Source organism: Mya arenaria, chromosome 5, assembly GCF_026914265.1.
Source record: "Mya arenaria isolate MELC-2E11 chromosome 5, ASM2691426v1".
Lineage (NCBI taxonomy): Eukaryota > Metazoa > Mollusca > Bivalvia > Myida > Myidae > Mya > Mya arenaria.
The window spans coordinates 37,952,425-37,974,934 of NC_069126.1; the positions used below are offsets into that span (position 1 = coordinate 37,952,425).

At 35.7% G+C, this 22,510-nt stretch overlaps 1 protein-coding gene across 9 annotated transcripts in view; it reads left to right on the forward strand.

Moving 5' to 3' along the window:
- The window catches only part of LOC128233967 (uncharacterized), a 40,808-nt gene extending 18,298 nt beyond the window's left edge, over positions 1 to 22,510 (forward strand). For 2 of the 9 annotated variants that reach the window (XM_052947873.1, XM_052947871.1), the window contains exons 3-9: positions 4,236 to 4,360; positions 4,616 to 4,859; positions 7,198 to 7,275; positions 13,130 to 13,770; positions 14,197 to 14,355; positions 14,655 to 15,147; positions 18,950 to 22,510. In XM_052947873.1, the coding sequence (XP_052803833.1) occupies positions 13,213 to 13,770; positions 14,197 to 14,355; positions 14,655 to 15,147; positions 18,950 to 21,000 (3,261 nt within the window). In that variant the 5' untranslated portion in view covers positions 4,236 to 4,360; positions 4,616 to 4,859; positions 7,198 to 7,275; positions 13,130 to 13,212 and the 3' untranslated portion in view covers positions 21,001 to 22,510. Of the gene's footprint in view, positions 1 to 4,235; positions 4,361 to 4,615; positions 4,860 to 7,197; positions 7,276 to 7,927; positions 7,975 to 13,129; positions 13,771 to 14,196; positions 14,356 to 14,654; positions 15,148 to 18,949 lie in introns of all 9 variants that reach the window. The other 7 variants (XM_052947876.1, XM_052947875.1, XM_052947879.1 and 4 more) reach the window with 5 other exon arrangements.

Below are 22,510 nucleotides of genomic sequence, written 5' to 3' on the forward strand. Positions count from 1 at the left end.
TTCTCTTGTACAAATTAATATCATGTGTGTAGAGAGTATCAGAATATCAAAATAAGTCGATCTGGCCTAGCGGCCTATAGGTGTTAAAAGAAAAATTCCAAAGCTTTTTGTGTGTTTTTAATATATTTTATTCTAATCATCCTGTAGCGATGATCAGACTATTTGAAAAAGTCTCATACTAGTCGGAACAGGATGTAAATTTGTGTTCTAACAACATCCACTTTTTATTGTTTCCGAAGGAAACACAACAAAACATGTTTAGAAATAAGAAACATTTTGGTCGCCAGGCCCGCTGGGCTGCTACCTTCACGCCCCTAGGTCGCTAGGCTACTAGGCCGCTATACTGCGAGGCCGCTCACTTCTTGTGCTAATATTAAGTTAGGATATATTTGCTTAATCTTCAATAACGGTGTGTAGGACCTTATTATTCCAAGATCATATTCTTCACAGGTCTATGAAAAATAGGATCCTATTCTTTAAAGTTTTCATATTTATCACTGACCAAAATGGTGGTTTAAGAGAATCATATTCTTCACAGATTTTGTCGATGATTGCTATTTGATAATTTGATAATACAAATATAATAAAAATAAAAAAATAAATAGTAGTTAATAAAAAAAAAGTTATAAAAAGTAGTTATATAAATATATAAAACATGGTAATGATAATACTATGATAAAAATAACAACAACAACAACAACAACAACAACAACAACATGAGTGCTTATAAGTTGTGGTAGTAGTAGTAGTAGTAGTAGTAGTAGTAGTAGTAGCAGCAGCAGCAGCAGCAGCAGCAGCAGCAGCAACAACAACAGCAGCAGCAGCAGCAGTAGCAGTAGCAGTAGCAGTAGCAGTAGTAGTAGTAGCACAAATGTAGTAGTACGAGGATGAGGAGGATCAGCACCAGCAGCAGCAAATGGTGTTGGTGGTGGTAATGGCGGTGGTGAAGGCGGTAATGGCAGCAGCAGCAGCAGCAGTAGTAGTAGTAGTAACAGTCGTAATAGTGGTTGTCTTTAAAGGGCTGGTTCTGGAAAAGTTTTGCAGGTCGCATATTGAATGTAAATACTCACTACACGGCTTAACTGATGTTAAAGTGCTTGTTGAATATAACATCTTGTAAGATAATCTTATACTACCTTCTCTCTATTTCGAAAATGAACTAATTGAATTTGAAAGTTTAACCTATCCCCAGCTGAGTTCAAGCTGTTGAGAAGCTCCCCCATTCCAAATAGTATTACATGCTTAGTATGTGCAATTTAACAAAAAATAGTCACAAATCCCTACTTATAACTTTAGAGATGTTATGATGTATGAATCTCGGCCAATGACGATATATTTTTAGTCTGCTCTTTTACAACATACAAACATTATTAGGAATAGAAAAAAACTTACAATAGAAACATAAATTAAACATCCGATGGCCGTTTTTACACAACAAGTGGCCAAGGATGACCGTAACGTATTTCTTTATATTAAATGTACATCTTGTCAAAAGCAACTGTCTATACTGTATATATAAAGGGCCTTCCACAATTTAAAAGTGGGTGGGGAACGCCAACAATTAAAATGTTTGAAAAGTTCCTGGTTCAAATTGCTAGTAATAATAATAATCTATGTATTTAAAAATACCGGTTTGTCGCTGCTGGCCTAGGTTATTATTGCATAGGAGAATGAGAAACATATAGGAAATTGTAATGGTGCGATGTAACCCAAAGCGATCTGGTGCGTTGTTTATATCCATATCTCTTAAAAAATATCCTGATAGAGTTTCAACATCATTTATTTATATGACATTACATCCAACTTCTTACTATTTCCCATTTGTGAAAAAGTATCAAATTCAATGGTAGACATGAAATAATAATAATAATAATAATAATAATAAATAAATAAATAAATAAATAAATAAATAAATAAATAAATAAATAAATAAATAAATAAATAAATAAATAAATAAATAAATAAATAAATAAGAAAGAACCCCTAAACGGTCAAGTTTTTACCTGCGATACAATATGTCAATCTATCGTTGGTGAAAGCAAGTAAATATTAGTTGAATTTAACTATTTGTGTTTGTCAATCGGAACACCTCGGCCAGTATCCAACAGGAATTGTCTCGAAGCTTGCCGGAGATGGCCGAGTTGTAACGATTGACCAATCGTAACATAGATTGTGTTTGATAATGATTGGACCTGGGCTAATGACGTCGGCGTGCTTCTCTAAACAGCCACACGCACTTGTATATTGGACTATATACAGCCAGACGGAAATGTCGTAAAATAGTACAACCTTTCTCTCTAATACGATATTTTTTCTAGCTATATTTAAGACTTAAAATGACATTTGTGAATGAAATAAATGTACTGCACATATATAATCATGTATTTGGACTCAAAACCTGTATGGTTCCATCTAACACAAAGGCCGGTAGGACATGCATTGTACTTTAAAGGGGCTGCACTCCGTATGGTGAAAGTGCGAAAAAAGAGAAAATTGTCGAAAACTGACATAAACTTGGTATCGATGTGTACAAGGCACTAAAACTTACTAATTGAAGTATCACATAGTATACAAATAATTTATTTTTCGCATTTTTCCACTAAAAAGATTACTAGGTATGTTTACCTAGTAGAATTCATTCCTTATGCGTGATTTGGCTAGTCGATGTTATCACGTGATATTACCAAGTTAGGTATATAGCTTGAATATTCCAAACGTTAAGGGTAGTCCGCCCGGTTAGCTCAACCGGTAGAGCGTTGGACTTTGAATCGGACAACCCGTGTTCGATTCCCAGACGGACCAGGCCACTTCTGCTGTGATTGGTTATGAAATCCTTTCTACGACCATTTGCACTGTACCACTGCCCCTGGCATGTACAGAAGTTGTCAGTTCCTTGCAGAGGTGAAGGCACCTAGTACTGGTTAACCGCCTGATAGTCTGCCCAGGATAGGTATGCTGTGGTTGAACTGTCACTCTAGGACCCTTCAATGTGCTAACGCCGGGACCCGGAGTATAAACTACTAAAACCACCACCGTTTAGGGTAAGCCTTTGTAGGAGAGTGGATACAACACTGATCTGCAATTTTGGTGACTCCGGTTCGAACCTGGTCTCCGACCCGATTTTTTTTTACATTTTGGTGTGTGTTTTTTCACAATTATGGTATCAAAGAGTAACACAATTTATAAAATAATTGTCCTGAGATTCGTTACAGAAAAAAAATGTTTTTGGCTTCGATCTAGTGTATAGTCCTTTTAAACAGTTGCAAAATTGAACAAACATCCGGCTCTATACAGTTAATAATTGGACAAAAATTGAACTCTTTACATTCAATTACCCTCTATACAGTTTATTTGACTCTTCACAGACGTGCCAAAGGACAACAGGCTGTTGGACTCTATACAGCTATGTGTTTGACACCTTACATGTATACGTCCATTGATTGGATACAATTATGAATTTGACTCTTTACAGACGGCTGCCGGTAGAACAGACATTGGACATAAGTGGGGCATACATTTGAATTTATACAGTTACAAATCAGTACATACATTGGACTCTATACAGTAAAATTGATACATACATTGGAGTCTATACAGTAAAATTGGGAAATACATTAGACTCTATACAGTGACAAATTGGACAGACAAGGGACTTATAAAACTAAAGTTATAAAAGTATTGGATTTTATACAGTTACAAATTGGGATATACATTGGACATTGTAGTTAAAAATGTACTGGACTCTATACAGTCACACACTGACACATACATTGGACATATATAATAGTATGTTTTCAAAGACAACCACCCTCATACGTCAACAAAGTATTTAGTGTGTTAGTATAGACCGCTTTGAGCCCTTTCATAAAAATGTATAGCATATATTAAACAATAATGTTTGATGCTAGAATTTTTAGCCCTCTTTGAGTCGGTAAATGTTCATGTACTCAGCTGAGAGGCTAAGAGGGACAGTCACATCTTATTTATCTATTCGCTTTCAGTTAAATGCACTTTCTTACAAAATAACATCCACATATTATATATATAGTATATATATAATGTACATAATATGTGGATGTTATTTTGTAAGAAAGTGAAAGAAAAAAAAAAATATATATATACACACGTGTGTGTATATTTGCACACACACATATTATGTGGATGCTATTTTGTAAGAAGAGAGGCCTGGTTAATATAAAATTATATCGAAGTATTTTAGACAATTTTGTTAAAAGTTTCAGCAGTTACCATACATGGTTAACATACATTATTGGAATGGAAAACATAACGATCGTACTTCCAGTTCATGCGAAGACCCTGTAACGTGACCGCTTTTCCCAGCACACAAGTCCCGAAAAATGTAAGAGACAGCAATACAATCCGTACTTGTATAAAAGTGTTCTACATATTTCAGAATGTAACAGGCTCACAGCAACTACATATCAGTATCAAAGTTCGTTCATCTTAAACAAAAACTGGTGGTGCAGAAATTCATCTATTTCGAAACAAACTGTTATCGGATATTCCATGATATAGACAAATGACATAATACGGAATCGTTTTTATCGGTATATTTTAATATAATATAGCTTCATTTTTTTCTTGTTTTATCTAGACGTAATGTTGTCTGATACCCAGCGTACTCTGCACGACAAGACAATGAAATTGTAAGGGCAGGTAACCCATGCTATACGTAACGGAGCAGACAACTGGCTTCAGGCAACAGATTCAAGATTTACTTTACGGTTAATATACTGGCTGTATAGAGGCCAATCAACAGTGTTTGTCGCTGTATAGAGAATAATGACACCTCATACTTGAAGTGCTATGGAGTATGGCGGACAAGACTTAGGCTTAAGGTAATTTAATTGTTTTCTTCTCAGTTATAGTTTGCATTTACCTAAAGCAAAGTAATGAAATAAATAGTAAGATTTAATAACATCATCATATCTATAAATGGGTGTTCAAATGCGATAGATGATACTAATTAATGAAAACTAAATTCTACTTTCGTTTTCATTAAAATATTTTAAGTGACAGTAAATTAATTGGTGAAGAATACTTTCAATTTACACTCTTAACTAATGTACCTGAGTAAGCATAATTATGTTTACTTATTATAAAAAGCATGGTGCAGTGTTTTCTTAAATATGAATGTCAATGATAACTCAAATGTTTTTCAACTTTCGATTTCCATACACATACAACTAACTGTAAGTGATCACAGGCGTCTGACTCATACTGTATATATATATAGTAACACTTAAGACAGGCGTCTGACTCATTGTTTGTCTATAAATACTATATGATAGTCTCGGGAAATCAGAGAAAATTAGAATAACGAATTATTTGATGTATCGTTCAATATATATATATTTTCTGTAAGCAATAAAATAAATGTACTTTTATATAACTTGTTTTTGTCAATCCATACACCGAAAAGCGGCGGAATAGTCGAGTGCGCTGCCTCTGTGACAGCTCTTGTTGTATTTATTTCTGTTTTTCATTGGACAAAATATTGAAATATATATGATATAACCACAGTGGCAAAGTGTATTTATCAGGTGACCCGGCGGGTTCCCTAGCAAATTGGCTGTGGTAATCCTGCCAGAAAATTGGGTACCATGTGTCACCGGGTTGCCCTTAGTGTCGCGCCCTGCCATGCTAGAGTCCAGTTGTTTTTTTCAAATTTCTAAATACCTTGTTTCTTTCTTGTATATCAGAGGCATTAAATATCTTCAGATGTATTGTTTGTCTCCAACAATGAGTCAGACGCCTGTCATAGTGATACTATATGATAGTGTAGGGAAATCGGAGTAAATTTGAATAACAAAATATATTTGATGTATCATTTAATACAAATGTATATTGTAATTAATCGTGTATGCAAAAAATAAATGTACTTCAACTTCTTTTTGGAAATTGTTCACAATAAATTAAAGCTGCACTCTCACAGATTGAAGGTTTTGTTAACTTTTTATGTGTTTGATGCATCTTTCTTAAACCGATAGTAACGATTTTAGCCGTAAAACATTAATTGGAAATATGAAAATCTGCGATCTGATTTTTTGTCAGCAGTCCTTTATCACTGGTTTGCAGATACTTTCGGAAAAATTTGCTCAGTCCAAGACAAAAAATAAAAAAAGTTGTAAAATCGTAAATCTGTGAGAGTGCAGCTTTAAAGCTGTTTTAAAAGGATTATGAGCATAAAGCATGTACAGTAAGGAAGTCAACATGTTTTAAATATAAATGCTTCGGGTTCTTTATTGATCCCAGACAAATTGCCCCATAACCAAATAAGCCCAAAGTTGAAACAACTTGACTTGCGGCCCATTAACAGGGGCATATCCATCAATTGATGTTAGAGTGGGCGTTACACAGAAACGCAGCCTTTTGACATACGCTCCTACTTCAGAATCGAAAATAAATGGCGTAAACTATTTGCAATGGGCAGGGGTTTGAGGTTACTCCTTCAAAAAAATGTTAATAATATGTGGTAGGAAATGGTGCGTTTTTGTCGTATTTTGTTACTTTTTTCTCCCATATTGAAATAAACAACAACAGTAAACCAGGACTAATTAAGAGGTGGGCGTGCGCCAGGTGCGCCCCTTCATAATCCGCTAGTAGTTTGAAATACCAAAATGGCATATGTATATTACATCTTTATTGTATCTAAGACAAAGTGTTTACTTATTTTATGATCTTGCAGTGTCGGAGCTTTTGGAGAGATTTTGTCACATTTATGTGACAATTCTGTTCATCCTGTTTCAATCACAATTCAAAATACAATTTATTGTTATTGCTTCAAACCATAACGAAAATATTCATAATTATTCTGATTGACATGATTTTATTGATGATTTTCTGACATACATTTGTAAGTAATGCAATGAAAACTACATGGACAGGCCCAGTGGTCAAGGTCAAGGTCAGGCTAATTACTAATTGCTAATGCCTAATGAACACTGAATGAGAGAGTTACATTTTACACATCCCAAATAAGGGATGAATATGTGTTGAGACGAAAATTGCATCGCAATATTTCCATCGCGATACGAATTTTTAATAGCAAAAATGAACTTGTGAATAATGTTATAAAATTCATGCCTATTTTCTTATAATTTTGTTTTAGACAATGGATATTAATGATTGAATACTATTTATTTGTGTTCGACTAACTTTAAGTGTCTTTTTCAGCTCGACTGGCTTAAAGAAAATGAGAGCGATACTACACTCCATTGGCGTTGGCGTCAAACCTTGATTAAGGGTTCACATGTAAGCAAATTTTAGTCAGAATCTGATATTGAAATGAAACTTATAATTCAGCCGTAAGCTTATACATTTCAGTTAAATTTTTGCTTGTTAGCACATATAAGTTATCTAAGGCCACAACAAATTGATCATTTGTTCGTCGGATTTGCCGCACCTAAAATTAAAAAAAAAGAAAAAAAAAACAATAAAAAAGACTTTGTTTTTGCGCCCGCACATTCTATTTGGCCGCGCATATCATTTTTTGTTTACTTGTGAATTTCCTCTATTGTTGTATATTTGTAGAGGGTTGCCAAAGGAAGCTTCCTGTAAAGTTTCATTGAATCTGGCCTGGTAGTTTCAGGGTAGATGCTTTTTAAAGCAAAACAGGAACTCGTCCATTTTGCCGTTGTTGCTGTTGTTGCTGTTGTTGTTGTCGTGACCCCTTGTTGTATTTTTGTAGAGGGTTTAACAAGGAAGCTTCATGTAAAGTTTCATTGAATTTGGACCGGTAGTTTCTTAGGAGATGTTTTTAAAGCAAAACAGGACGTCGGCCATTTTGTTGTTGTTGTTGTTGTTGTTGTTGTTGTTGTTGATCAATCGAGAGTCCTTGTTGTATTTTTGTTGAGGGTTGCCAAAGAAAGCTTCCTGTAAAGTTTCATTAAATTTGGCCTGGTAGTTTCAGAGGAGACAGACGGACGGACGGACGACAGACTTCATGCTCAGGTGAGCTAAATATACAAAAAAATATCCATATTGCCTTATTATTTCATTCATTTTTCTTTCAATTTTATATAATGTTAAAAAAAAAGGTTAATATGATAAAGCATAAAACTCTTCTACTTTCTACAATGTCTTCACTAAATAATATATTATGAAGAATGGCATCTAAAGAAATTAACTTGACCCTTCAGAAATCGACTTCACCAGCCCAGATAAGATCAAAGAGGGCCAATTAGTGATGGCTGGGCTTTCAGCTGAAGTTAATGGGAGATTAACAGTTTTTGGTGATCTACTAGCTGATAAGCCCTTGCTGAGTCTCAGTCGCTCTCTGGCACATATGCGTAGGAACTATGAATTGAATACCAAGCACAAATTAAGAGGGGAAAAATAATTTTTCTCTACTTCCTAATAGCATTGAGTATGCAGTCTGACATAGGTGTACAATGTAGGTGTCTTTTACAAAATTGTTCAAAGTATGGCCCTTTGGTTTAAAGCTCCCCTGAAAAAGAGGTGACAGGTTTTCTATATAGTATATAATTACATCATTGAAAATCTTCTCTGAAACTGCAAATAACAGTCCTTTGATATAAAAGGATTTAATCAAATTAAAGAAGTATGTGTGCCAACCACGTAAATTAATTTGTACAAGTCTTATTTAACGACTTTGAGAAATTCAAAAGAACTATGACTTTATCTGATTTAACGCTTAAGCCCCCCCCCCCCTCACTCTACACATAGTTAACTAGATTTTTCAAATTTCCTTTGCAGCTTGCAAGCAGTTTTAGTCTACAGTTGAAGCTAGCCCATTAAACAGTGACCCCTTGTGATGTGAGCCGATTTTTTTCAATGCTTAGAACATGGTTGTCAACATTCCCCTGAATGAAGCCCTAGTCCATCAGTGCTTTTAGCACTTTGATTTTTGAAGATATTTCCATGCTTTACATTCTTCGCGAGCAAACTTTCCTCGTGTCAGGACAAAATCAGGTCCGGGTAACCGCAAAACAGCCGATCTTTGTTGACAGTCTTTTTTGTCGGGAATATTTTGAGAGACGCACCGTTGTTATTTATTTCCGGTATTAATTTTAATTTTCAGGTTACTTTCAGTTTTCGTAAATGTAAAATACACGTTTTAAATGAAAATCAGTGTCATAGTCAATGGATTATAATCTTCAGTAAAGAACAACAGTTTCACAGCGTCGAAGGCAATAATTATTTATGTGTGTTTTAAGTAATTCATTGTTTTGTACTCAAAATTTAGTGTTAAATAATAACTAAATCAGATTTTGAGTGCAAAACTTATATTAAAATACACGGACACTCGACTTACAACAAATGAACATGTTTTCGTGAGTTATTTTTTAAATTCTAAAATGCATTTCTCAGTTTTCATTTACTCGTAATTGTTATAAACAGATAAAAATAGTAGGACTTGTCAATGCTTTAGAAACAGTCTGTATCTATGCACCAGTCAATTGTAACCATGCCCCCCCCCTCCTCCCCCCTCAGGACCGGGGGTATACCGGAGATAGCCGGGAAAATGGGCCGTGTTTTTAACTTCCAGGTGGCCCCGCAGTGCCGGTGGATTTACCCGGGGTTGGCTGAACCAAAAGTCAAAGTCCCCGCTATTCCCCGGACCTTGGGGGGCCGTGGTTACAATTGACTAGTGCATTACATACATGTGTACAGTATAAAATAAACATCAGTAAATTCAGAAAATAAAACCTTTTATAAGTACACTGACTGTTTTAATTTTCTCAATTCTTTGTTCTTATCCACTTGTTTTCTTTGATCGATTTTAAGTAAAGTGGCCCTTGTTTTCTTTGATCGATTTTAAGTAAAGTGGCCTGTTATTAGAGGGCATGATTCTTACGGGCATTGAAGCCTTGAAGAGGTTCAAGAGGGTGTCATCATATTTTTTCAAGACACAAACCTATAAACTATAGGTTCGTGGTAAAGGCGAGGTCTTGAAAGGGAAACATCTTCTTTCCACCACCTGCTCTAATATAATGACCGGTGCCACATTTGCGGATTTGTTTAATACTGCTTCAATTACGTTGTCCTGCAATTTAATCCGCAGTGTCTTTTTTTAGATATGTTCTCTCTGTTTTTTACATTTTCGATCTTCTGCAATGTCAAAGTCACTACAAGTTTATCATTTGCTTCAAGAGGTTCAAATATAGACCTGACCCAATAGTTGGAAAAGCTCAAATCATGAATTACTCTTACTAGTCTAAAATGTTTTTTGTGATAGTAAGTTACGGAATGAATACAATGCTGGTAGTTTTCTATTTGGTCTTGAAATAATTGCACGTTACTATGAGGAATGTTGTCTTTACAATATATCCATGCTTAAATTGAAGTTAATAGTACAGCACTGGATCTTGTTGCCATTTGTTAAATATTGAGACAGATTTTCATGTGATACAATCAAAACCTTTTCATTTGTATTTAAACTAAGAACCTATGTTCGCAATTAAAAAACATTTCTTGACATATTGCATGATAAATTTGGTAAGAAATAAACTATAAACTATCTTTTAGCATTCACCAATCATTTAATATTTGTGCGTTTTCAGCTATTAAATGCACGGTAAAAATCTTGTCATCTGAGTCATTAATATTTTCCATAAATGCATTATTAAGTAAGTAGTTAAAGGTGTATCAGTCAAAATTTAAGTTTGTTATACATGTGTATGTATTCATTTCGAGCAACAGAGTATTACTTTAACTTATCAAATAAGATATCTTTTTTTGCAAATTATGGTCAATCATTGCCAACTTTGGAGCTTATCTGGGTAACGGCGGTTTTATCGATTTCTCCTCCCAGTGCAATAGAAGTGTTAAGTGACGCTATTTAAGGACTTATTTATCTCTCGGACGCATGGCAAGAGAAAGGCAGATAAGAATAAAAAATACAAAATCGATATAGCTATAAGCAGTGGGGGTTCCAGGACTTTCTATATGGGGGGGGGGGGGGCACAACTAATTATAAACATATCAAACATTTTTGAATGCATTGTTTAAATCATATAATGACATGGAATTAACATTTGTCTTCATTGTCAATGATGTTTGGCAGATCAATTGAATTAAACAGATAGCATTTGCTGATCTTAGATAAACCTTTCAAAAAATAACAAAGATAGCTAGCCGTTTTGGGGAATCGAACCAGGGGACGGATCCACAGGCTAAGTCGTTAACCACTCGTCCACATGAGACACACAAAATGCCGTAGAATAAATGCTATATAAACCTACAGTATATTGATTGCACTCAACGATACTGTAGGTACTTCGGATGTCATTGTTATTTAAGTTAACTGAAGTAAAAACAAATCCAAAAAGGGTTTCAAATAATTTATTATGTATTAATTTACAAAGGCTCAGGCATAATTCAGAGAACTAGACGATGATAAAGGCCAAAATGAGACATTCCAAGATCTATCTATCTATCTATGTTAACAGTTTAAAACAACTTATAGGTGAAAGGTACGTAACTCTGGTAAACGAGAATGTCGTTTATTTGCTCAAATGCTTATATAAAATTTAAATTGTGACAAAACAACTTATTTGTACAGTTAACTCAATAAAGATATGCCAAAAACATTATTGCCGGCCGGGGGGGGGGGGTATGGGCTCTCTGTACCCCCCCCCCCCGGTAGACCCGCCACTGATAGGCACTATCGCTTCACCGGATTTCTCCGAACTTGGCAATGTTCATATTCGACTGGATGTTATGGTTATTATATGTAAGCACACATATTAAGTCATTGTCTCATCAAATACTTCATGTATTACAACTACACTTAGGATATGTTTCCCCAATCATGCAACTTGCATATTTTATCAAGATGAATATCTTTATTTGACATATTAAGGATTAAAATCGACATGTTGCATTTAATCGGGGTATGGTATGCAATTGAAGTGTTCAAAATGGGTGGAGTCTGAAACATCGAAAGTTTTTTTTTCAACTTTTCAAAACACATCAGTGAATCAGGTTGACAAAAAGTATTAAAATGCATTAACATTACATTCTTTAAATAAAACAAGATGCTATAGTAGATTTATAAGTATCTATCATGTGTTTCCGGTACAGATGGAAAAATCCGACCCAAGGGCTTGAGCGTAAGCGGCTAACGCGGCTTGCCGAATTACGGATCACGCAGCGTGCCCGAGGGTCGGATTTTTCTATCCGCACTGGAAACACATGATAGATACCTATATTCCACCGTATGGATATCTAATGTTTTCATGCATATCTTAAAATATCAACTTGTGGAGAAATTGACGTATAACACGCAAGTTTGTACATTTCACCAAAATGCACGTGCGACGTTGTTTGCTGACTTGATGAAGCGCATTTTTTACGATTATTGATTTTCAATTATAATTTAAAGTCCTGCATACTTAAATATTTGATTCAATTGGCATAATATACTTTCCATGAACCATACTATAAAAATTGCGTTGTTACGCGTGACTCATCTTACATTTGGGGTGTAAGACGGTTTTTTCCAGCACTGGTCACATGACTGGAAAACCACGTCCGGCATTCGGAACGCCTCGGCCATTTGTATCGAAAACAACCTCGGATGTATTTGGACGGTTTACCTTCTCAGAAATCGATATGTTTAAGTCCGCTGCAAGTATATCGCGTAGTAATTTAATTTAGCAGTTAAACTTAAAGACTTAATTCGCGGTAATCTTAAGTATGTTTGCAACAATACACTTCACTAGCAATCAATTTCAACTTAGATCAATAAATAAATACAAGCTAAAACACTTCATTTAATTAATGATGTAATTTAAAAAAAAATACGAACTACTTCAACTAATTTACGGCATATATTCGAGGTTATTTTCGATAAAATGGCCGAGGAGTTCCGAATGACGTCCGGTATGCAAGAAAAAAAAGATCCATTTTGTTCACAGCCCTTTTCACCTTTACTTTTACCTATTCTTGATGTTTTGAGTAATGTGTTACATTTAAGAGTAACACGAATAAATGAATATTCTAATTGTGTTTATTTGTTAACAGAACTCAGGCGAAAAATTTGTGACAATATATCTGTTAAGTAAATTTACTTCATGAACATATTTCATTATTTCGCTTCACAAAACACACTCTATTTTTTATTTTATCTTGTAACCTTCAGGTAATTCCAGCGATTCCTGCAACATCAGACCGGGTGGAGTCAGATTGACTTCACTAACGTGTCAGCACGGGGTTTAGATCAAAATGGCTTCGTACAAAGACATTCTAAAGGAAAAGGATAACCAGAACTGGCTGAAAGGATCCCTCGCCCTCAGGATCACCAAGGCTGGCCTACGAGGCCTTGTTGAAGGGGAATCGCATCGCGTTCAGCAAAATATCCACTCTTCAGTCCTCCATGCCAGGCACCTCGCTGCTGGAACAACATGCAGCCTTTGTCTGACAGAACATGTCTTGCCTTGTCCAACAAGAGGACTCTGCTCACATCCGCGCAACTGCAAGTACCACAACACTCCATTTAAGATACACCGACCTTGCCCCTCACAGATATGTGATGACTTTCGGGATGAAATATGCGCTGTCCACAGATATAGTGGACCGTCCTGGAAGAATACCAAAGCCAACCAATGGTGTACGAACCATTGGCAAGTAGCCAAATGTTTTATGCCACCTGACGGCTATCACGATGTGACGTCGTACGACGAGACAGACTTCAATGGTATAATTAGCGTTATGATCAACTGTACGGAGTTCCAAAGGCGTATGTCGTTTCCTATTGGCAACCAACCTAACGCCTTAACTGAGGTAATACATACACACGATATTTCTGTCAGTGAATTAAAATAAGCATATTCTATAAGAATTTTGGCTAAAGGAAATCTGGCCTTTGACTGTAATTTGCATTATATAAGATGCACTAGTACAAGTACGAATATTATTTTACGATGTTTTTGTTTGATACAGATATGGTTTGTGTGTTAACGTTTAAAGAAGCAAAATGATAAGAATTAATAGAAAACTTATCTATAATGCTTTATTTTTGGACCATTATTATATATACATGAAGAAAGCACTTTATCAAACACAAACTACATAATATTACCTATGACTGTGGGCTGTGACCCCTTTTAGCCAATGGCAACATATAATAGTTTTACACAACCATCTTGAATATTCGGTATTTATTACATATTATAATTATTATTTTTTAACATAATTTTTCCATTTTAGGCACGTGTGATAGGCCGCAATATTCGCCATTCCCCGGATCTGAAGTTGACAGACACAGACCTAGCTGACTACTTCGCCACTCTGAATACGCTTCTGACAGACTCTACATTTCTGGCCAGTGACATGGATGCCCAGCAAGCTGTTCTTAAACTGCAACAGGTTAATGTTTGTGTTTATTTGACACACAGAGCTCAACAAGGTATTTGAAAAAGTTAAAATGCTCTTTATTGAATATTGTTCCTCTCCGAAAAGCAAATATACACGATATATTAAAATTACATTATTCTTTAAAATAGTTATGTCATTACTTAACCTTCTATTTAATAGTTCTATATAACAGCTTGTTAAGGAAGCATATATTGACGCATTGTTATAGAGTATAGTTTTAAATAAGGTATTTAGCTGTAAAGATACTTTTTAAATACATAAAGTTTAAAGACCAATACTCTGGTTTACAGCTTGAAAAAGGCACCCTTCCAATAACGACTGAAGAAGTACGTGAACTGCTAGAAGAAGCTAGAGCGACGGTAGAAACTGGCATAGAATCTGGCAAACGTCAGTTAGCGGAGACTGCGGAAACAGGAAAGAAAGATATAGAAAGCGTTGTGTTGCAGGGTAAGACTGCCATAGAATCAGGAACACGTCAGTTAGTGGAGACTGCGGAAACAGGAAAGAAAGATATAGAAGGCGTTGTGTCACATGGGAAGCTACAATTCGAAGATGCAATGAAAACAGGAAAACGCAATCTAGAAGGCGTTGTGACGCAGGGGAAGCTTCATTTAGAAGATACAATGACAACTGCTAGGGTAGTCACGGAGAGAGGGAAACTCGAGATTGAAGACGCAGTGGCAAAGAGTAGAGACACTGTTCAAGTTGGTAAACGGGAGTTGGAAGAGGCCTTGCAGAAGATAAAAGCTGTTTCTACCCTGTCAGATGCGGAACAAAGAGGAGGTAAGTGTCTTATACTAAAGAAAAAATTAAAACCGAACAAGCATGAGTAATATATGTACTTCAATAATGTTATACAGATTGACATTTACTCGATCTGTATTTTAGGACAGATTGCTTTAAATCTGCAGTTAAGCATTTCCGCTTGGCTCGAACTTTCCGATTTTCGAGGTATTTAAGCCGATCCATGTGAGTTCGAACCAACGGGTTTCGACTATATTTCGATAAGTATTTTTTATAGTCGAAACCTGTTGGTTCGAACTCACATGGATCGGCTTAAATACCTCGAGACTCAGAGAGTTCGAGATAAAGAAAGCCTTGTTAAAAATCCAAAAAGAGACTACGCAGCCATAAATAGAGCATGATAAATATTGTTATCTGTGTCTCCAATTAGAAGAATTACACAATGTTGTGGTTGGTGGTTACAGACTTCACAATAACATGGTACAGCTCAGCATATTTTCTACTATGTTTAACTATTATCTATAGTTTCGTTTTTATTTAGAAAACATCTTTATTTTAAAGAATGTCCAGTATTTAAGGTATGTTGTTAACGATCAAGTCAAACAGAATAATTGTTTCAACAAATGGTACTTAGGTGACCATGAACCGAATTCCATTACCACATGTTGATTCGTAAAAAACCTTGCTGCTAGGGGACATGGCTCCCTTTTCTCTTATATGTCCTTATAAAAATAACTTAACAAACCTTCCAACTCAGAATCTCCTTATCCGATTTTAAAATAACATATAACAGCAATGTTCATTTACCCGCATGCTGTTTATAAAATTCATGACCGCCAGGACTTGGCCTACTCTTCAATGTATGCAACCATTGACTCGATTTCAGAATATTTTCACAGAAAAGTACCTAAAGTGACCATGTATCAAAATATCTTAAAGATTGAACTTTTTTTGTCCTGGAACGAGCCATTTCTTGTGAAAAGTATGGACACCAGTGATATAAGACTGCTGACAAATATAGATTGCAGATTTATATAATTATTTAAGTTAAAAAAATGATGTTATATGTATTTTTCTTAAACCGTTAGTAACAGTTTAAGCCATAAAACATGAATTTTCGAACGGAAATATGACAATCTGCGATTTGATTTTTTGGCAGCAATCTTATATCATTGGTTGGTAGATATTTACGCTGATATATCCTCTTTCCAAGACAAAAAATAAAAAAAGTTGTAAAAAACGGTATATCTGTGAGAGTGCAGCTTTAAATATTGTAAGAGTTATGGTCCTTTAAAAAATCATATTTTCCATGTCTTTAAAAGCCTGTTTAAAAAACGGGGGGTATTATATATATAGTATTAAAGTTTCACATGTGGCATACGGAGGTAGGCGTCCATTATGTTGTCCGATCAATAATTTAACCCTCTGTTAATCAGGTGGGCGATTTAGGGCAAATTTGGCACTCTTGTTTTATCGACAGTTCATTAGGTTATGCTTAAGGTCTCAAAATACAATCAAAATTAAAACAATTGCTGTTAGTCAGACCGTTTTCCACTTGAACATCCCATTTTTTCAAGGTAAATGTTTCGAATGGATTCCGCATCAGTGTTGGATGTAACTCATAATTGCCAAATGTTGACGAAACGAATCCGCCATGCATCATCACAGTGAATAATAGACGACGAATAAGTTGTTTTCAATACAATCAATTAAACTGATACAATACAACTTATTAAGCTGAAACTTACATGGGAATGTAGCGATGTATGGGATATTTTGTTTCTCAGTTACAGTTCAAGATGCGCTTGATTTATAGGGACAAAATTGTATGGAAAAAAATCAGAAATTCAAATCATTATGAATCAGTTTTAACATACAACTTATTTCCTCTCAATACTGCAGTAATCCGACGTTTAAACTGATTTGTTTAGAGTACTTGTCCTTTGTCTATTTTCATTATCAGTCATAGCATATAAAATGACGTTTAAGGAAGAACCAAGTTGATGTTTACAAAGCAGGTTTATTTTTATTTTTTTATTATGGACATTTCTAGTGTTCTACGATTGTTAACAATATGTTAATTTTCATGTAAGATTGTACACTGCAGCACATTAACATACGTTTTTAGCTCACCAGAGCATGAAGTGCTCAAGGTGAGCGTTTGTGATCGGTCTTTGTACGGCGCCCGTCCGTCAGTCAGTCCGTTCGTCCGTCCGTCCGTCAGTTTGTCCATCCGCCCGTCAACAATTGTTAAAAAAACCTCTCCTCTGAAACTACTTGACCATATTCAATGAAACTTTACAGGAAGCTTCCTTGGGTGACCCTCTACAAAAATACAACAAGGGGTCACGAATGATCAACAACAACAACAACATCAACAAAATGGCAAACTTCCTGTTTTGCTTTAAAAAACATCTCCTCTAAAACTACCAGTCCAAATTCAATTAAACTTTACATGAATCTTCCTTGGGTGACCCTCTAAAAATACATAAAGGGGTCACGATTGATCAACAACATCAACAAAATGGCAAACTTCCTGTTTTGCTTTAAAAAACATCTCCTCAAAAACTACCAGCCCAAATTCAATTAAACTTTACAGGAATCTTCCTTGGGTGCCCCTCTACAAATATACAAAAAGGGTTCACGACTGATCAACAACAGCAACAAAATGGCCGACTTCCTGTTTTGCTTTAAACACATCTCCTCAGTAACAACCAATCCAAATTCAATCAAACTTTACAGGAAGCTTTCTTGGGTGACCCTCTACATAATACAAAAAGGGGTCTCCTCTGAAAATACCACTACAAATTCAATGAACCTTTACAGAAAGCTTCTTTGTGTGATTACTTTCAAAAATACAACAAGCTGTCAAGATTGATCAACAACAACAACAACAAAATGGCCAACTTTTTGTTTTGCTTTAAAAAAACATCTCCTCTAAAACTACTAGTCCAAATTCAATGAACCTTTACAGAAAGCTTCTTTGGGTGATTACTTACAAAAATACAACAAGTTGTCAAGATTGATCAACAACAACAACAACAAAATGGCCAACTTTTTGTTTTGCTTTAAAAAAACATCTCCTCTAAAACTACTAGTCCAAATTCAATGAATCTTTACAGGAAGCTTCTTTTGGTAACGTTTTACAATAAAACAACAAGGGGTCGCGATTTATCAGCAATAACAACAATCTGGTCAACTTCCTGTTTTGCTTTTAAAAACATCTTCTCTGAAACTTGGAGGCCAAATTCACTGAAACTTTACAGCAAGCTTCATTGCATGACCGTCTACAAAAATACAACAAGTCATTGAGATTGATCAGCAACAACAACAACAAAATGGCCGACATACTGTTTTGCTTTTAAAAAATCTCTGAAACTACCAGGCCAAATTCAATTAAAATTTACATGTAGCTTCATTGCATGACCCTTTAAAGTATAAAACAAGGTATCTTCATCAGTAAAGATATGTTTAAATTGCAACGTTTTTATTAATGCTTTATTAAAGAGTTATGGCACTTTGCTTAGGTGAGCGTTTTATGGCCATCATGGCCCTCTTGTTCTTTTTAATTTAAAAAAAGACAATCCGAAAATGAAAGAAGGCCTCAACCTCAAAGTCATTTAACTGCCATTTCCTGTAATGGCGGCGTTTGGGGGTCTTAATCACACTCAGTGATAGCTCTGGTTTTGCCAGGTTAATTTCGGTTAAATACAGAAAATGTGGTAAATATATACAATTGTAGTAGTTTGTATCATTTATCAACATTTACTACCAGTGCAATGTTAATATGTAGCGAGAATATACATGCTATGTGTTATATATATACTTATGCTATTTACAGATCTACGTCAACGGCTAGTCAAGTACTACCAGAAGCAGCTCAACAGCGCGCCCATATCGCCCCTTCTGTCAGACAAGGACGAGCGACTGGACAAGTTTTACGTTCCACCGAAGATCGAGGAGAAAGACCACAGAAGACTTGGAGACGATCAACAACAAAATGGTTCTCCTATTTCCTCTTACAAACAGATTTTCTGTAAAGAAAATGGTTTGGCCAACACCGTTTTCGTAGTTGGTGAGGCGGGTATGGGGAAATCCTCATTTTCCGCTATGTGCACCATAAAATGGGCAGCACAGTTCTCCGTGTCGTGTAGAGACGCTGGAGGAAGGGGTTTAGATGAAGATAGAGACGAGAAGACTTCTCTTAAACGGCCGCTATTGAACAAAAAAGGTTTAAATCAGAGAATTTCGACGAACCGGTTTATACTTAGATCTTTAGTAATAAAAAAATATAATGTTCAAAGAGAATTTCAAGAATTATTCGATTCATTGTCTGTAGATGATCAATCGTTTGTAAGATCTCATAAGGAGGAATTTTGTGAATTATTGTCAAAACCCAAGTATGATCTTTTTCAAGATGAGGACACTCTTAGAGACATCGAGTTTATGTTTCACATTAAATTGCGGGACTGCTGTGAATCCTGTGAACTGTCAGACATGATTCGAGATCAGCTGATCAACATTATTTATCGTCCAGATGAGATGGCCGCTGGCTACGACACTATGATAAGTGTGTTGTCAAACCGAAAGTGCGTCGTCATAGTAGATGGGCTGGATGAATGGTCGCATCCTACTGAAAGAAAGTGTTCATGTTCGTTAGAAGACAAAGTTATCCCGCATTTATCGCAAACGTTAGATGCAACTGTGTTGATTACATCGAGACCCTGGCGATTGTCCCAAAACCGCGTTAAAGACACCAAAATAGGCGCATACCTAGAAATAAAGGGAGTAGCTAGCACACCGCTATTAGTTCAGAAAACGCTGGTTTGCCTTAATGGAAAAGAAGCAGACAAGAGATTATGTCTTGATTTTATCCGATTTGTTGCCAGAAGAAGACTGGTGCGTCTACTCTCAGTTCCTATCATTGTATTGTTGCTAGTTTGTCTGTGGTTCGAGGGAGTACATGAATCATTTTCTTTTTGTGACATATACGCATACATGATGGACATGATGTTTGGGAGAAAATCGCTTCCTGTGCTTAGTGTTTCGCCCGAATGCACACCGTTGCTAAAATGTTTTAAGCAAACTAAACATGTACAAAACTACTACAATATTGTATTGAAGCTGGCACAGCTTGCGTTCGAGAAATTGTTTTCGAGGGATCGAAAGTCATCCCTTGTGTTTCAAAATATTGACTGTTTGACACAAGAGGAGCTCCTGTTCGTTCTGAAATCGGGTATCATGCGAGAAACGAAGTCGCAATCTTTAATTAGAAAATCATCGAGTTTCTCTTTTATCCACAAAACTGTACAGGAATTCCTTGCTGCAGTGCACAGTTATCATGCAGCAGTTCATGAAGATGTTCAGGAGTTTTTACCTATCGTTTACCCATTAAAGGACAGTTCAATGGCTGATGTATCGCATGTGTTTTTGTTCATGTGCGGTATAAACAGAGAAGTTGCACAATATCTGTCTGCAATGATGTCAAATGCTGTAAGTGAAAAATGTGTCACATGGATGTACGAAACTTGGGTTAAGACAGTACAACAAGCACTTTGTGCTGGTTATAGAGAGGCATTGGCCAACAATGTACAGAATATTCAACTGGAACTAATGTGCTTTTATATTGATCGTTGGACTAGAGATTTGTCAACCTTAAAGACCTTGATATCGATGAACAAGTCTCAGCTACGTCAAATAACTATCATTGGACACGACGATGACTTCAGCGAGGAGGAGCTCCAGGCGTTGTTTATCAGCTCAAAGAACACTCTCACCCGTGTGGAAATACATGGCCGTGCTGGACAGTATGACCTTTCTGCGTGCTGCCGTCTACAATATTTGACAATATCATCCGGGCCCTATCCATCCAATATCACGATTAACGAATAGTTTAGTTGAGTTGGTGTTATATGATGTTTCGGAAAAGGTTGAAAGTAGTATTGTACAGTCATTAGAACACAACTGTGAGCAATTAATGAAGCTCACCATTGGGCATATTAAGAACATGAGCTTATTTTGTGAGACACTTCCACAGCTGAATCATTTGAAACGAATAGTTATCTGTAATACAACCCTCGGTGATCACCCACTACCTCTCCCACCCTCTGTCACCGATGTTACCCTGTACCTGGTGACAATGTCCGCGCGGTTCTTGAGGGAGCTGGTGGAGAGGGTGGAGAACTTCCCTCACACTGTGAATTGCTGTATATGGAGTTGCACTGTGAAACCGATCAAGGATTATGAAGACATTAAACGGTACACTCAATCGAGTAAAAACATTACGTTTGGTTGATGCTGCATTATTTGTATTTGGTAATAGACATTGATTCTAAAGAAATTGGATAATTGTTTAGTCAAGTGAGATAACAAATTCATGCCGCATCCACAAGTGAAAATACGATCATTGTTTAGTATGCTTAACATTTTGTGTTAGTTGGTAATTTACGGCATAAGTGTACTGAAGTCTTGATGACTTCAAACCATAACGGAAATGACGTCATTGACAAGCTTTGTGCGCCCGTTGGTTGGACTAACCCTGCAGTACGGTCAAAGGAATCCATTGTATAATACTGTGTGACGCTGTTAAACTATGAATAATTTCATAAAGAATGAAATATTCAACCTGATAAGCAAAGTATTCAGTGTTTTACATAATGTCAACTAAAGACCGTTTTAAGGGTTTTTCTCCCTATATAAAGACGCACAATCTAGGTTGATGCGATTTATTGTTAACTTTAATGCATTGATGTGTTTAACTCATTTGACTTAAATGACCAAGACAATTTGAAGCCTTTATGTTTTAGATACAGCTAACATATTAGCGACATGTAGGCGCTTTCGTATCTGGGAATTTGTGGCCACGTAGCCATTATTTTTTTGTATTAATAATGGATTTATTTACATCTTTTTTTCTTTTCTTTTTTTTTTGGGGGGGGGGGTTAAGAGAAGTCATATTTGATTTACGTACATTTTGATAAGTTAACATAACTAAAAGATACTGGGACTGGTACTGTGTACATTTAGGATATGTGTGGTAACATTTAGATAAATTAATGAATATTTCTATAATTTCTAAATCAGTGAAAACATCTTGTAGTTCTAATATGAAAAAAAAAATCTTTCTTATTTTATTATATATATATATGTGTGGTAACATTTAGATAAATTAATGAATATCACTATTATATAATCAATTGAAAACATTGAAAATTTACTTCAGCTGCTTCTGTAATAGGGGCCCAGTTGTATTAACATTCCTCTCAATATAGTACAGTTGATTTATTCAAACCATTGTATTCTTGCTGATTGTTGTGTATACACTAATGTGAATTTTGTTTGAATATAATATAATTATGCTCTATTTTTATAATAAATACCATAACACTTGTTATAAATAGTA